This window comes from Echinops telfairi, unplaced genomic scaffold (assembly GCF_000313985.2).
Source record: "Echinops telfairi isolate 266 unplaced genomic scaffold, ASM31398v2 ScPeMD7_70;HRSCAF=299, whole genome shotgun sequence".
In the NCBI taxonomy this organism is placed as follows: Eukaryota; Metazoa; Chordata; class Mammalia; order Afrosoricida; family Tenrecidae; genus Echinops; species Echinops telfairi.
The window spans coordinates 28,916,753-28,933,784 of NW_022103968.1; the positions used below are offsets into that span (position 1 = coordinate 28,916,753).

At 48.2% G+C, this 17,032-nt stretch overlaps 1 protein-coding gene across 1 annotated transcript in view; it reads left to right on the top strand.

The window, feature by feature from the left end:
• Positions 1-16,672, top strand: part of CPN1 (carboxypeptidase N subunit 1) — a 33,300-nt gene extending 16,628 nt beyond the window's left edge. Inside the window, exons 5-9 of the mRNA XM_004701319.2 lie at positions 1,399-1,510; positions 2,897-3,036; positions 4,197-4,296; positions 10,294-10,412; positions 16,449-16,672. Of these exons, the coding sequence (XP_004701376.1) occupies positions 1,399-1,510; positions 2,897-3,036; positions 4,197-4,296; positions 10,294-10,412; positions 16,449-16,592 (615 nt within the window). The 3' untranslated portion in view covers positions 16,593-16,672. The remainder of the gene's footprint in view (positions 1-1,398; positions 1,511-2,896; positions 3,037-4,196; positions 4,297-10,293; positions 10,413-16,448) is intronic.
• The last annotated feature ends 360 nt before the right edge of the window (positions 16,673-17,032 follow it).

A 17,032-nucleotide genomic window follows, 5' to 3' on the forward strand; every position in this document is an offset into this window, starting at 1 on the left:
TTGTGTCGGGAAGGTGAGCATCATAAAATGCCAGTTTAATTGAAAAAAGTATTCTTGCATCGAGGGAGTACTTGAGTGGAGGCCCAATGTCCTTCTGCTACCTTAATACTAAACCTAGAAATTTATGCACATAGATCTATTTCCCCATCCTCATATATAAATATATTTGCATATGTAAATGCATTTATTGAGACCTCTATAAATGCCCTTTGTCTCCTAGCTCTTTCCTCTATTTCCTTTGACTTTCCTCTTGTCCCACTATCATGCTCAGTCTTCATTAGGGTTTCAGTAATTCCTTTTGGTTACATTACCCTTGATCATGCCCTACCATGCCTCCTACACCCACCTCATCACTGATTTGGATCACTAGTTCCCGTGTCCCTGAATTTGTTAACACCACTACCTTTCCCCCCACCTCCCCTTCTCCCATGTCCCCCCAGAAGTGTCGGTTTCATTGTTTTCTCCTGCAGATTGTTCATCCCGCCTATCTTATTTAAACAGACCTGTGGAGATAATAACATCCACAAAAAAACAAGACAGAGAAAAACCAAGCAATAATATACAACAAAACAACAACAACAACAAACCAATGACAAAAAAAACATAGCAAGAAAGAAAAGCCTGTAGTTAGTTCAAGGACTGTTTGTTGGCCTTTAGGAGTGTTTTCCAGTTCAGTCTGTTGGGGCATCACGCCCTGGCCCCAAAGTCCACCTTCAGCATTCCCTGGGGACCTCGCTGCTCCGTTCCCTTGCTGTTCTGTTGCATCCCCTTAGTGTTTTGCCTCAATGTGGCGGGATCAGATCGGGTGAAATTCCCACACTGTGTCTCCGGTGTTGTCCCCTGTAGGGCTATGGGTCAGTGATTAATGTGATGTCTCATAGTGGGGCCGGCCATGTGGTCCTCTCTGTGGACTGGTTGCTCTAATCAGGAATATTGTCCTCAAGGCCTGGTGGACCAGGATGTGCTCCACTCTCTCCTCCTCCCCCTTCATCTGCTCCCGTGTGCTCTGATCAGATTTGTCCCTCTCCCGGAGCTGCAGATTCAATGCTGTCCTTTGAAATAAATTCTTCTGGGGGGAGGAGCAGGTGTCCACATAGTAGTTGGGATTAGGGCCAGCCCCTCAGACCTATCTACTGGTTCCTGGGATTCTTCGTCATACTCATTTTTTGTGGGGGAAGAAATTAGACCAAAGATAGTAGGAAAGAATAGAGTCCAGGCCTCCTAACTTTCATCCACTATACTTACACACACACACACACACACACACACACACACACGTGCGTGCCACCTCTCCATTTCTGCTGCTTATAACTTGGTAGCCTTGTTGTTAGTATTGGATCCTTCCTTGCCATAGAAACAGAGACTATCCAGGTGATTCGCTGTCTGCTTTTCCGTCAGCTGGCCAAAGTCTATTCCTATGCACATGGATGGATGTACCAAGGTTGGAACTGTGGGGATTATTTCCCAGATGGCATCACTAATGGGGCTTCCTGGTATTCACTCAGCAAGGGTAAGGAAAGTCCAGGGAATGACTACGAGCTGGAGTGGAATTGTGCTCATTCCTCCTTTTAAGTTCTCAGTTGTCTCACTGAAAGCATAAGGATACTATAGAATTTTACATTCAAGTAGGGATCTGAAAAATGGGAGGAGTCCTGGTTGGTATTTAGGGTCACCTTCATGGAATTTCTGGAGAGGGCAAACAATCACGCACTCTGCTACTCGTCCAAAGGTTGCTGATTAGAATTCACCTGGGGGTGCCTTGGAAGGAAGGCCTGGCAACCTGTGCCAAAGGATGGCAGCCATTGACAACCACATTTTCACATGAGTGAAGGGGGGATACTATAGTATGAGAGGGAAATGGGGGGAAACAGGGCACAGGAAACAGGACCAGCCATTGGGTGGTTTGATACATCATTTAAGACGTTGAATCTAATAACAATGATCTGATCTGCCAACCCCCATCTAATTCACCATAAAAAGGTTTTTTTAAATAATAAATACTATAGTTCTAGACAATGGGAGCAGACAAGCCTTTGATGGAGGAAAAACCTAGTTGTCTTCTCTGTTTTCACATTTCTGCATTCGTGTTGTGTTCTTAGGTAGGAGAAGGGATGTGGGAGCAGTAGATTTGTCTACCTTGAACTTCCCAGGGAAGGAACCCCGGTGATGTAGTGGTTATATGTGAGCAGTTCAAAACCACCAGCTGCTTCTCAGGAAAAAGATCAAACCTTCTACTCCTGTAGAGCTTTACAGTACTGGGTGGGGTGGGGTGGTGGTGTCATTTTTTAAAATGTCCAGTATTGGAAACTCCCGGGGCAGTTCTGTGCTGTGCTGGCCAGTCAGGTCACTCTGAGTTGGAGTTGACTGGAGAGCAGTGAATTTGGAGTTTAACCAACCAGGCAGGAGCCCTAGTGGTGGTGCTGTCGGGTAAGCCAGGGTGTTGTTGGGTAAGCAAGGTCTGCGGTTTGAATCCACCAGATGCTCCTTGGGAGGAGGATGAAGCTCTCTGCTCTCGTAGAGATGTCTAGCCCCAGCAGCCCTTCATGGGCCACTAGGAGTTGGAAAGGACCCAATGGCTGTGAGTTGTTGTCACCTCCCGGGACTGAAGTCCTTCACCGCCCAAAGAGAAAATCACTCCCCAGAGATCAGTAAGCACCATCCATCAACTTTGGGCTGGTGCATGCATGTAAGTCAGGGACTGGAAGAGGTGGAGGATGGAGACAGTAAAATGGTGGTTTGTGAGGAGAGAGGATGGAAACAGGAAGGGGCAGGTGGACCAGGATGCTGGAGGAAAAGGAGATGAAAAGCTCAAACGAAGGTGATTGAAGGGGTGGAGAAGTTGTGAGGTGGGTGCGGACTGGGAACCTGATGATTCCCCTCTGCCCCTTGGCCCTAGGAATGCAGGACTTTAATTATCTCCACACCAACTGCTTTGAGATCACGCTAGAGCTGAGCTGCAACAAGTTTCCTCCGCAGGAAGAGCTACAGCGAGAATGGTTTGGTAATCGAGAGCCCCTGATCCAATTCTTGGAACAGGTAACATTTCATTTTGAACTTGCATGCTATAGAAAAGATGGGCCTTCCAAGCATCAGACAAGGGCCTGCCATTTGCTCCGATTCAATGGAGTAGACCTGGGCTGCGTCTACCACTGGCACATATACAGTCCACGCATGTTTGTGGAGCACCGGGTGGCCTAGTGGGTAATGCGTTGGGCCTCTAACCACAAGGTCAGGAGGTGGAACCCCCAGCTGCTCCCCAAGACAAAGAGGAAGCTTTCTGCTCTCTAAAGATGTACAGCCTTGGCAATTCAAAGGACCAATTCTACTCTGCCCTGTAGAGTGGCTATGAGTCAGAATCAACTTGATGGCCGTCATTTAATATCCTCTTGTCGTTGTTGTTGTCTTAGAGGTGCTATACTGTACAAAGGCGTTGTATTATATGCTGAGGATTATAAGTAAATAAACAAAACGCCCAGCCCACAGAGAGGTCATATTCTAGTAAGCAAAATAATAAACAGATAGCATGTAAGAGGTGGAACATACTATGAAGACGGTCTTACCAAGGCCTTTCAGTGAAGACTTAAAGGAGGTAAGGGATGGAATCCTGCAGAAGTCTGGGGACAGCAGGGGCTCTCGCAGCAGCAGGCCAGGGTATGGGTGTGGCTGGGATGGTTGCCCGACTAACGTAGGGGACAAGAGCATTGGGAGGTCCTGGCTTTCGGGCTGCTGTAGTCCTCAACAGCAGAGCTTCCAGAGGAAGAGAAACTAGAAAGAAAGGTCCCGGTGATCTCCTTGGGCGGGAAAATCAGCCAATGAGAACCCATGGATCACAATGGTCTGCTGCCATGGTGCATGGGTTGTTGGAGAGGGAAGGGGGTAACTACATGGTAGCTAACAGCAAGGGAGAAGGTAGTAGGGCTGCGGGCAGAGGGCTCATAAGGGACGCGAGCTTTCTAAGTGGTCACTGAGACTTCAGCTTTTGCATAAAACCGACTTGACTGGATTTAGGTTTCAGCAGAGTTTCTGAGAGGCCGTTCTGGGATGAGGGCGGGGAAGCTGAGGGACCAGTGAAAGGGCTATTCCCATGAGCTCTTTGAAGCTAACCATGGAAACACCCGGGGAAAGCTCTGAGGACTTGAAAACACTGTCTACGTAGCTCTGTCCTGGACTGTGCATGTGTAAACTCTCCCCCACAGGTTCACCAGGGCATCAAGGGCATGGTGCATGGTGACAGCAATGACAATCTAGCTGGGGCTGTCATCTCCGTCAGCGGCATTAGCCATGATGTCACTTCAGGTAGGTGGCCAGTGCTGGGGGGGGGGGGGGGGGGGGGGGGAAGGACACTTTCGCTCTTCGCCTTCCTTGGCATAATCGGGAGGGTAACAATGTGTAAGCAGTGAGATGAACAGGGGAGCTGAGGTCTGGGGATCGGTGAGGATCGGAGGAGGGAAGAGGAACAGGAACGAGGAGACTTGGCGAGGAGGCAAGCGGCCCCTGCAAGGGAAAGATCGGCTCAAACAGAAAACCGGCTGCCAGCACGTTGAGATCCAACTCACGGCAACCTCCTGTGTGTCAGAGTAGAACTGTGCTCTGTAGGGCGTTTTATTTTGGATGACTCTAAAAACGTGTCCTTATGGCAACCAATGTACAAATGTGCTCGACACAATGGATGGATGGATGGCTTGTGATAAGAATTGTACGAGCCCCCGATAAAATGATTTTTAAAAACCAACTTGCTCTTGTGACCGGAAACAGAGACAGCAGGACATACCACAGGGCAACGGTTTCTCATGTACATTTTTGGTGACCCTGAGTGCATTTGTCAAGGCGTGTCACCATTCTCAACCTTCAGCCTTCACACCGTCGACGTGCAGGGGTGGAGAGTTTGGGGAGTGGGTCACAGCCCTTTTTTCCAGAGGCATCTCTGAGTGGATTCGAATCTCCAAGCTTTTGTTCAGGTGGACGTGTGCCCCCCTTCCCTTCTCACATCCCCCTCCAGGGACTTGAGCACCAGGAAAGACTTGTATAAATGTCACTGCTCTGCCAGCAGTCAGGAGCCACTGCCACATGCGAAGTGGTTCAGCCAGGTTTTCTGCACCTGCGACAGTCGATAGCTCCCGTCCTGGGCTGAAATGGGGGTCGACAAGCGATGGACTGTAAAACTGATCTTTAACCTTGGCCCTGACTCAAGTCTTTTGCTCCGCCTCCATTCAGGGAACAGTTAGCGAGATTCCTCCTCTAGGCTTGCTGCCTGGAAAGCTTGGTGATGGTTAAGGAGCTTCTTGGAGTCAGCCTGGAAACTGGATTCCCAGAAGGGTCCAGCATAGCTCATGGAGCAATGGGACTGTCAACTGACCCAGCCTGGTTCGATTCTTCAGAGCTCTTAGGTTTTTTCTTTTAATGTAGAGCAGTATCAGCCAATGACCAATGATTAAGCGTAGGTGAGATCTGTCTACTCTAAAATACCTGCAAGGCTTAGTCAAATGTTACCACTCAAAGAATTGGAATGATGCAGGCAACTCACAGTTCCGTTTAAACTGGATGAAAGCTTGATTTAGAGCAAGGTGACCCTCCCACCCCCACCAACTCTTGCAACCAAGTTTCATTCAAAGAAAAGGTAACAATGTTCTAAAGGCAGAATTCCGAGCCTCCTTGTCAAACATCAAAGCATCAGAGTTTTCCAACCCAATGACTGCCCATGGATTGCTTAGGGGCCCAACCTTGGACACCGTCTCTACCCTGGGATGCAGGAGTCTGGTGTCCTGTTGGAGCAAAGGTCTTTTGCAGAAGATGGGCTCCTGTCAACACACCATTTGATTTCTGAAAGGCTGCCCCCCTGGACGTCGATCGTGGATCCCAGGAAAGGGAAGTCCTCCACATGGTCAGGATTTTCTGTTCATCACGGCGCGGTTACTCGTCTTCTTGTGAGGACTTAGCTCTGTGGTTCTCAACCCTGTCATGCAGGTCCTCAGGTGGTGGTAACCCCCCAACCATAAAGTTATTTTCGTAGCGACTTCATCACTGTCATTTTTCTACTGTTATGAATCGGGTGACCCCTGGGAAAGGGTCATTTGACCCTCACCCCCCAAAGGGGTCTTGACCCACAGGTTGAGAACGGCTGATGTAGCTTTTCTTTCTGTTTTTGTTGGATGTGGGGTCACCATGAGTCGGAACTGACGCGGTGGTCCCTGACGGCAGCAGCAGCACTCAGACAGTTGGGAAATGTCGCTGAAGCTTACTAGCCCATGACATTGACTCGTACGGTCCTCATGCTGCCAACCAGAGAGCCCGTCCAGCACGCACGGTGCTAAATCGACAAATAAGTTCACCGCCGCTGTTTTCCTTGTGCCCCTTATTAGTGGGATGACTACTAAAGAGAGTTAAAGTCCTTGGGTGGGACCTTTCCGGTAAACCCCTCAGCTCATCACACCTGGGGGCGAACCTCCAGGGAAGAAAATGTCAGGTCCTGAGGGAGCACTTAAACTGTACAACACACACATCAGGGCACGGTGGAAACATTGTAAATGAAAGACATTTAATAAACACAGAGAAGAGACTTCTCTGCATTGTCTGTCTCGTCCTTTGCTGCATTTGTTTCCATATTTGTTTCCAGTCTTCATTGCTGTCTGTTCGGTGGCCCACTGGCTAAGCGCTCAACTGCTAACCCCAAGTTCAGCTGCTCAAACCTACCAACTGCTGGCCGGAGGAAATGTGGTTGGCTTCTGTGAGGAGTATGGAAACCCCTGGAACTCCCCAGGGCCGCTCTGCCCTGCCTAGAGGACCGCCCCGAAGCTGAACGGCCTGGATCCGAATGAGTTTTGTCGATTTGCTTAAGAGAAATGTGAAAGGGCAACATCACAATCGGTTCTAAGGGGCAGACAAGCCATGATCCGAAAGGCGGCCTCTCTGCCATGGAGAGAGAACACAGAGAAAACCGTCTTCGACTCGCAGCCCGCCTTCGGCAGCTATTTGAAGGTGACGGCGGGGAGATGTAAAAGGTGGCTGCTTTCTTTGGTGCCGTCGAAGTTGGTTCAGCCTCATCGGTTAGAACAGGAGGAAGCGCCCCCCAGGCCTGCGCCATCTTTGCCATTGTCGTGGCCGAGCCCACGGAGGTGGCCACTGGGTCAGTTCATCTCATGGGAGGTCTTCCTCTGCCCTCGGCCCTCTACTTCACCCGACGTCACGCTGTCCTTCTCACGGGCTGGGCTCCTGTCTCACGGACACCAAGTGCAGTCTTGACAACCTCTCTTCCCAGGAGCCTGTGGCTGTGCTTCGTCCACGACTGGTTTCTTTATTCTTCGCGGACAGCACAATGCCATTGCGTTCCCTTGGCTTCGGTGTCCCGTGTTTGTTGTCCCACTTTTGCATGCGTGGGAGGCGCCTGAAAAGACCACGGCAGGGGGCAGGCGCACTTTTTGTGCCGGAATCCTCATCTATACCCAAAATCGGATTTTCAAAATCAGATCATTAGTCCAATCCCACCCACCCACACACTGAATATAAGATTACCCACATACAACACTCCAGACACCTGGTTGTCCAGCCCAGGGCTGCCGCATCGACAGGGACAGGTTCAGTAGGACAGACCTGTAGCACAGTTCAGTCCCTGATGTGTGCTCATCGGGCAGTTGTAGCTCTAGGTATCATCATTAAGCCAAACCTGCCGCCTTGCAATCTTCACCTATAGCGCTCATTCTCATTTCTTTGAGTGGACATAATTTCTTCACAGCATCTTTTCAAACATCGAAACAAAGTCAAAACATCCACAGGATTTTCAGCCTCTGCTCCCTCTGTGTCACTTTTCCTTGACACACATTGACCTTGAGATACGGGGTCTAGAGTTAGACCCAAGTCTCTGGGCATAGAGCACAGTGAGATGTCTGCTTCTGAGGAACTGGGCCCAGTCGCCCACGCGTGGACTCTTTCTTGAGGCGCCAGGATGCCACAAGAGTAGGAAAATACAAAGCAGGGCATTTTCAATGGCCTCATATGCGCGTGGGCAGCCTCGCGTTGCAATTGGAAGAATTCTCTGGGTAAAATATTGCATGAAGCAGGAAACATCAGAGGAAGATGGAGGGAATGCACGGAGTCACTATACCATAAAGAACTGGTTGGCATTGAACCATTTGAAGAGGTAGCATATGACCAAGAAGGAAGTCCAAGCTGCAGGGACGGGATTAGCCAGAAACGAGGCTCCAGGAATTGACGGAATGCCGATGGGAGTGTTTCAACAAGCTGCTGAAGCACTGGAAGCACTCGCTCGTCTATGCCAACAAATGTTGGTGGCAGCTACCTAGCCAGCCGACTGGAACAGAGCCATATTGATGCCCATTCCACAGAAAGGCGATACACAGAATGTGGAAATTAGTGAACACTATCATTAATATCACATACAAGTAAACAATTTTAAGATCATTCAACAATGGTTGCAGCAGTCCATTGACAAGGACTGCCAGGAATTCAAGTTGGATTCAGAAGAGGATGTGGACTAAGGGATTCCATTGCTACTGTCATCTGGACCTTGGCCGAAGGCAGAGAGTACCAGAACGATGTTTCTTTGTGCTCTATTGACAGTGCGTAGACATTCACATCTGTGCATCCTAACAAACGATGCGTAGCCTTGAGAAGAATGGGAATCCAGAACACTTAATTGTGCTCATGTAAAACCTGCACATGAAACAAAAGGAAGTCTTTTGACTAGAACAAGGGGATAGTGCTTGCTTTAAGTCAAGAAAAGTGTGAGTCTGGGTTCTAGCCTTTCACCAGACATAATCTATGCTGAGCAAATAATCTAAAAGGCTGGATTATATCTTGGAGGAAAGCTTATTAACCACCTTGGAGAGACAGATGGCTCATGCATGCTTGCTGAACTTGCGGAGGCCTTGCAGCACTTGCTGATGAAAATTAAGGCCTGCAGAATTACAACTCCACGGAGAGAAAAACCCAAATCTCCCAACTGGACAGTTGCATCATGGCAAACAGAGAACATCACAGTTGTCAAGGATTGCATTTTGCTTGGATGCACTATTAATGTTCCTGGAAGCCGTAGTCAAGAAAGCAAGCGATGTATTTTGTATTGGGAAGTCTGGGGGACAAGACCTCTTTAAAGTGTTAAACAAGGATGTCCCTTTGAAGATTATGGTGCACCTGACCCAAGCCATAGTATTCTCAATCGCCTCCTATGCCGATGAAAGTTGGACCATGAATCAGGAAGACCGCAGAAGCACTGGTGCATTTGAATGATGGTGTTGGTGGAGAATACGGAAAGTAACATGGACTATCAGAAAAATAAACGAATCTGTCTTGGAAGAAGTACAAGATTTCTGTCTTGGAAGAAGTACAGCCAGAATGCTCCTTAGAAGTGAGAATGGTGAGACTTCAGGAGAGACCAGTCCCTGGGGAAGGACAGCATGCTTGGGAAAGCAGCAGGTCAGCCAAACAAGCAGAAGACCCTCAATGAGATGGATTGATACAGTGGCTCCAACAGTGGCTCGATCATAGAGCCGGTTGTGAGGAAGACGCCAGACCAGGCATGGTTCCTTCAGTTCTCTCTGAGTTGGAACCAACCGCATAGCACAGCGGTTCTCAACCTTCCTCCTGCCGCACCCCTTTCATACAGTTCCTCGTGTTGTGGTGACCCCCAACCATAAAATTATTTTCGGTGTTACTTCACAACTGTCACTTTGCTACTGTTATGAATTGGACGACCCCTGTAAAAGGGTCGTTCAACCCCCCAAAGGGGTTGTGACCCACAGATTGAGAACTGCTGGCATAGCACCTCACAACAGCAATGAAAGATTGTTTTCTTTCTTTCTTTGTAATCATTTTATTAGGGGCTCATACAACTCTTATCACAATCCATCCATCCACCCATCCATTGTGTAAAGCACATTTGTACATTCATTGCCCTCATCATTCTCAAAACATTTGCTCTCCACCTAAGCCCCTGGTATCAGCTCCTCATTTTTCCCCTCCTTCCCCGCTCCCCACTCCCTCATGAACCCTTAATATTTTATAAATTATTATTTTGTCATATCTTGCACTGTCAGACGTCTCCCTGGACCCACTTTTCTACTGCCCGTCCCCCAAGGATATAATTTAGATCCCCAGAGGTTATATGTAGATCCTTGTAATCGGTTCCCCCCTTCAAAGGATTGTTTTCTAGCTGAACCCATTTCATCATGCTCTTAAGTAAAACCAAGCTTGCAGTCAGCAGAAACCCAGATTCTTGGTCATAGCAAGGTCCTATTTGAGGCGGTTTTCTTATTAACAAGACTAAATTGTATCTTTCAGGGGAGGGTGGCGATTACTTCCGGCTGCTGCTTCCGGGTAGCTACATTGTCACTGCCACGGCACCTGGGTTTGAAGCAGAGACAGTGACTGTCACCGTAGGCCCTGCAGAACCCAAACTGGTGAGTTGGTTTGTTTCAGAACACCACCAAAGTCCCTTATCCAAAGCCTTCAACAACTGATTGCACAGTTCTAATGGCAACCACCCTCCCGCCTTTAACCTTTAGAAAAACGGTGTTCACATATCTTGATTTTCTTCTCCACTCTCCCCTCTCTTGGCGCTTTCCCGGTCTTCTGTTTAACATGGTATCGATTCAACTCAGTAGCTTTGGTTCTAAAACCAGATAATTTGTCTACGGACCTGGGATAAAGCACCAGCTCCGTCTCATGCTTCGTTCCTTCCTCTGTAACTTGGCGATCATAATACCTTCTTCAAATAAGGGCCCCTCGCTGCCAGGTCCCCTGCCTCCTGCTGGTGGGGTCCTCTGAGCCCAATGGCCCTGGGCCTTCAATAAAGTCTCACATTCATTGAAAAAAAAAAGAAGAAAGAAAAGAAGATCTATGCAAAGAAGTGTCTGACACAATAGAATGTGCTCAACAAAAGTTAGTTTATAAATCCAGATCTATGCCCAGATCAGTTACATGCTTCTGTGACATCAACAAGGGATACCAGCAGAGGGCGCTCTCCCACCCCTTCTAGTGCCCCATGTGTCCACATACCCCTTGCCTTCCATTCACACTGTGGTGAAGAGCCAGCTTTTTGTCAATATCCAATTTTCCACAACTGTCTTTTATGGACAGGGTGAGAAGCAAAAATGTATTTGATATACTACCTGGGCCCTTGCGTTTGGGTTGTATTACATTAAAATCTCAAAACTAAGGCGTCTCAAGTATTGTGGACATCCACTTTTTTCAAGTGAGGGCAAGCTCGTGAAGGATCCGCATATCTTATTTCCCAAAGTCAGCTCTTGCCTAGAGTCTCCTTACTCCGCCTGGTACCTTCTCTGAGCAGCCCTCGAGCTTTGCAGACCCTTCTCAGTACAATCAGGTAAAAAATCAAAACAGCTCATCTTTTAACATATACTATACCTGCCCCTCAGCCTTCAGAATGGATTACAATTCGATGTCTAGAAAACAGCATTCCTCACCACTGGACCAGTGACAACATCATGGTGAATGAAGGAAAGGTGGAAGTCATCAAGGGTTTCCTCTTGCTTGGGTCCACCATGAATGCTCATGGAAGCAGCCGTCAAGAGATCGAAGGACACATCGAATTAGGTAAACCTGCTGTACAAGACCTCTGTAAAGTGTTGCAAAGCGAAGATGCTACTAAGGTGCACCGGACCCATGTCATGGTATCTTCAATCACCTCGCATGCATATGAAGGTTGAACACTGAATAAGGAAAACTGAAATAGATGGACGCATTTGAACTATGGTGTTGGTGAAGAATATTGCAGGTACTATGGACTGCTAAAAGGACAAACCAGTCTGTCTTGGAAGAAGTGTGGCCAGCAGGTTCCTTAGAGGCCAGGATGGCAAGACTTTGTCCTGCATTCTTTGGACATGTTGTCAGGAGAGACCAGTCCCTGGAGAAGGACATCATGCTTGCTAAATAAGGGGCAGTGACAAAGAGGAAGGCCCTCACGGAGATGGAGTGACACAGCGGCTACAACAATGGGCTCAACCGTGAGAACAACTCTGAGGATGATGCAGGACTGGGTGGTATTTCCTTCTGTTGTACATTAGGTCGCTATGAGCAGGAGTTAACTCAACGGCACCTGCCAGCCCTCCTCCCATATCAACTATCTAGTTACCTGGCATGTTGAGCTTATGACAACAGTAAAGAGATCGATTTTGCACCTGAATGATGTGTCTGGTCTGGCAGTAGCAGATGCCTAAGTGTGAGGCAAGACTGATGCTGACTGAGATGGCGAAGGTTATATGGACCAAGATTCTCAGTGGGTTGGAAGCTCTGTAATGATGTCATTTGGTGAGTTATGTGTTGATGCCAGTTGGTGAGTTACGTAATGATGTCATTTGGGGGTAATCTCATGATGACATCCTCCATTTTGAAATCCATTGTGGCCATCCTTCAGTTTGCATAAATGCTGGTTTTCACATCACAACCTTGGTCTTTGGAACAAACCGTGTCAATAAGTGGGGAATGGATGTATTATTGTACCCTGACTGCATGTCAGATATTCTATGGGCCCTTCACAGAATGACTGCATTTCACCTTCCCAACAACCCTTGTGTTAGACAGGGTTCTCTAGAGAGACAAAACCAAATTGCTGATAATTAATATATTTATTTATAAAGATAATTAGATATATAACAAGAAATGAACTGTTAAATTATATACAGATAAGTATATAAGAAATGAACAGTTAAATTATAAAGCAGTACAAATGGCTCAGTGCAACTCACTCCCGTGAGAGAGAGTTGTGAGACACTAGCAGTCCTTCCAGTCTAGTCTGCTGCCAGGTCTTCCTCTGTATAGAGAGAGCTATGGTCTATCTCAGCACAGCAGCCAATCACAAGGCAGGTCACCAACTGTCAGCCAGGTCACCAACCACCAGTCCCCATCTCCAGCAAGGTCTTAAAGGGACCTCAACTTACAGCGACACAGTTCACAGGCTAGGCGTCCCACAGGTAGTGTAGCCTGTAAATTGAGGCACAGAACAAGCAAGGCAGCCGCACACTGGTCCGATGATTAAAGAGCGTGAGACAAGAAAGGCGAGGCTCACCAAGCCATTTATCTCTCCTCCCTTCAGTTAATCCCACTTGTGTTTATCGGCCAGGCTGGCACGATAAACTATCTCAACCCTGTAAGGTGGGTACATATGAGTATTCCCATTTGTGGCTGAGGAAACGGAGCCTGGAATGAAGGAAGTGTCCAGTGTCACCCGGAGAGTAAGTGCAGGGGGCCAAGGTGCAAGCCTATGTCGGCTCTTGGCGTTGCCCCCTTAGACAATGTGCGAGAGAAACCCAGCTTTGGTGTGTTCCTAACTCCTTATTTTAACCCAGGGATTCATTCGGATAAAAGTCCTTTGAGAATTCCTCTGGGAATCCTGAGTAGTGGCCCTTATCCACCCCCATAGCCAACATACTATACGCTACTCCTGCTTGCAGATGTAGGAAGCAAAGGGTAAATTCTATGGATCCCATTTCCCAACCAATCCATCCCCTATTTCTCTCTTCAAGTTGTTATCTTTTTGTTCTTCCTCCACCCTAAATCGAGTGACCAGTGGACAAGGGCATGTACCTGCCGAGCTCTGTGCTTCAATTAAGTCTCAAACCAGACTCTCCGCCGCTGAGTCCATGCTGACTCATCGGTAGAACGGCCCCTGTGAGCTTCTGAGACCGTAACTGTTTACAGGAGTAGAATGTCCGGTCTGTCTCCTGAGGAGCAGCTGGTGGTTTTGAACTGCCAACCTTGTGGATCACAGCCCAATTGGTAAGCACTACACCACCAGCATTCCTTACAAGTAAGTCTAGTCTGTGTCAACTTATAACAACGGTGAATCCTCTTGAGTAACCCAGTGACTCTATTTTGAAAGATTTCCCCTCATTTGTCACATTTCCTTTTGATAAATGAGCATAACCCTTTATGACATCAAATATAACTCTGAGGGGAAAATCTAGTTTTTGAATGTAATTCGCAGACCATAATAATTAAGAATGCTTATTGATTACAGTAGAATATTTCCTTTTGCATTCTAAAACAGACATCCATCTGGCTGGATAAAGCAAAAAAAGAGAGAAAAGTGATCTCGGGGTTTTGGGGCGTTATCATGTCAGTTCTCTCCCAGAGCCCAGTGTTCCCTGCGTCCCCCCAGCTGTCCAGATGCCCGGGCTCTTTCCACTTTCCCCTGTCCTTTTCTCAATTTCTCGTCTCTTGTTCTCTCACCTGTGATTGTTAGGCGCTGTTGAGTTGATTTTGACTCATCACAGCCCCAGGCGGTGGTGTGCCCAATAGGCTGGAATCCACATAGAGAAGCCCTGGTGGCGCAGTGGATAAAGGGCTCCACAGCAAACCAAAGGTTGTCAGTTTGAGCCCACCAGCCACTCGGAGAAAAAGATGAGGCCGTCTGCTTCTGTAACGATGTGTGGCCTTAAAACCCTGTGGAGCAGGCGTTGCTCCGACCTACTGGGTCGCTGTGAATTGGACCGAACTCATTGGCAATGGGCTTGGGCGGAGGCTTTGGTGAGCTTAACCGGGAGCAGATAGCCACCTCTTTCTCCCCCAGAGCCTCGGGGTGGATTTGAACTGCCGGCCTTTCCATGAGCAGCAGGCTGCTTAACTGTGGACCCCCCAGGACGCCCTTTTCTTTTCTAGCTCTCTTTGTTCTGCAGAAATATACAATTGGCTTTGATATTTTCCCCTCTTTGAGGGGGAACTCACAGGCAAACCAGTTGTGGATTTTTGTGGCAGGAGCAGGTAATAAGCCCTCTCGGTCACTGTTTTTCCAGCTCCTCGCTAGCTTAGTGGTTACACATTGGGCTGCTAACCTCAAGGCCAGGCGGTTAAAACCACCCTAGGAAGAAAGAGAGGCTTTCTACTCCTGTGACCCCAACGGGGTCACCATGACTCGGCCTTGATGAAGTGAGTTTGCTTTTGGCTTGAGCTGGCTTCAGCAGCTCAGATGTTCTAAGGGCCTGAAATCCAAGGCCACCCCGGGAGAATGTGGCCGGGACACTGCGCCCTAATTCCTTCTCCCTTCACCTGCAGCGCCCCACACCCATCAGGTCCCCACTGCACATCTTCAAGCTTCCTGGAAGGGAGATGTCACTGTACTGTATTAGTCTAGAGTAATTAGTCTTTAGAGAACAAATCCACAGCAACTCATGTATAAGAGTTTTATGTGAAGAAAGTGTGCATCACGAAAACATCCCAACCCAATGCTGCCCAAGCCCACAAGTCCAACGTTAACCCATTACCCCAACACCAGTCCACAAAGTCCTCCACCTCACAAAACAGAGGCAATGATGCCGACTGCAGGAGGAAAGCTGAGTCAGTGAACAAATAAACATCTCAGAACTAGCAGGGGTCTCCACACAGCTACCCCAGCACCCAGGGCTGCATCGGGATAGATCCATGTGGCTTCTCCTTGGGGATGTCTTGTAGGAAGTCAGTCTTGCAAGCTGAAACAGGGAACTGCTAAGGCAACTGCACCCTGGTGCTACCATCACAAAGCAAGAGACCTGAGAACTAGAAAGGCGAGGCTCACCACCCATTTAGCCCTCTGCCTTTCAATTAGCCCCACATGTGATTATCGGCCAGGTTGGCACAATTAACTAACTCATGTACCATTCACAGGGATGCATGGGCGTGTAAGACCTTGTCCCAGTCATCTATTTCATCTCCACAAGCTACATTCCCAACGAGTTAAGGATTCATGCTGAAGGTCTGAAACCTTCCTGAGCTTGCCCGAACACTCACCTGTGATTCATACCATCAGCATAATGCCAATTATCATGGCCCCATTAATCAGAGCTCTGGCTAGAACAAGAAATATTGGTGAGATCATGCTTTGATGTGCGAGATAGCATTGAGTTCCAACACATAGAATAACAAACATTTAAATAATAACTTTTATTACTATAAATTACATAATTTTATACATCAATATAAAATAAGATTATATAAATAAAAATTATTTTATGTGTGTTAGGAAAACAAAGATATCTATGGTGTAGTGATTTATTCGTTGGGTTGCAAACTGCAAGGGCCTCAGGTGGAAACCACCTGCCGCTACTCGGGGAAAAAGGATGAGGCTTCCTATTCCCCTAAAGAGTTACCGTTTCGGAAGCCCACAGGGCAGTTCTACCCTGTCCTACCGGGTTGCTATGAGTCAGAATTGACTTGATGGCAGTGAATTATTTTGTTGTGCTTAATAAAATAAGATTATATTCCATTCCTCCAATAGACTTCATGTAGCACCTGTGGTGGTCTGTTAGCTGGGCCTATATGACACCCCCAGTGCCACCCTGGATCTCTGCTCCAATAACTCCCTAGTCTTCGGCCCTCAGAACCCAGAAGTCTGTGGAGGGGGAGAGGGGCGGGTGGCAAGGTTCCGAACTGGGCCCTCCCCCATTTCAGTTCCAGGAAGTCGAAACATGCCTCTGTTCGCCTAACTTCTGGTTCACTTCCAGGTGAACTTCCATCTCAAGAGAAGCCGCCCCCAAGTAAGCCCTACAGTGAGTGTTCCCAGCAAGGACCTCGGAGGCAAAGTCTTCCTAAAGAAAGGCCAGCCCCGGACCGTGAGGAAAAAAGAAGTGGACAAGCAAGAGCCCTAGCAAAGCCGTGGCGCCTGGAGCTTCCTTCCAATTTTCTTATAGGTGACCTATTTAACTACTAATAGATGGGAAGAATTCCATTTGGTCTCTGTCTGTCCTGCCTAGGTCGCTGCCAATTCTATGACACCCCTGCTGGCCTCCTGTGTTTCAGATACGAACTGTGCCCCGCGGCTTCGTGCCCTTGATTTTTCAGAAGCAGACTGCCAGCTCTTTCTTCTGAGGCACCTGGGGGGCCGGGAGAGGGCGGGTCTCATAGCCCAGTGCTTAATCATTTGCCCCGCCCAGGCCACCCATCAAAGAGTAGAACTTGCTGAACCTGGGTGCAGATGCCAGTACACGGCCAGTGGTGGGCCGTGAGGTTTTTTGGGTTCTGGGGTCCGATCTAGGTCTGGAGACTCCAGGCCAGGTCACGCTACAACCAAAAGCCAGTTCTCCCGTTT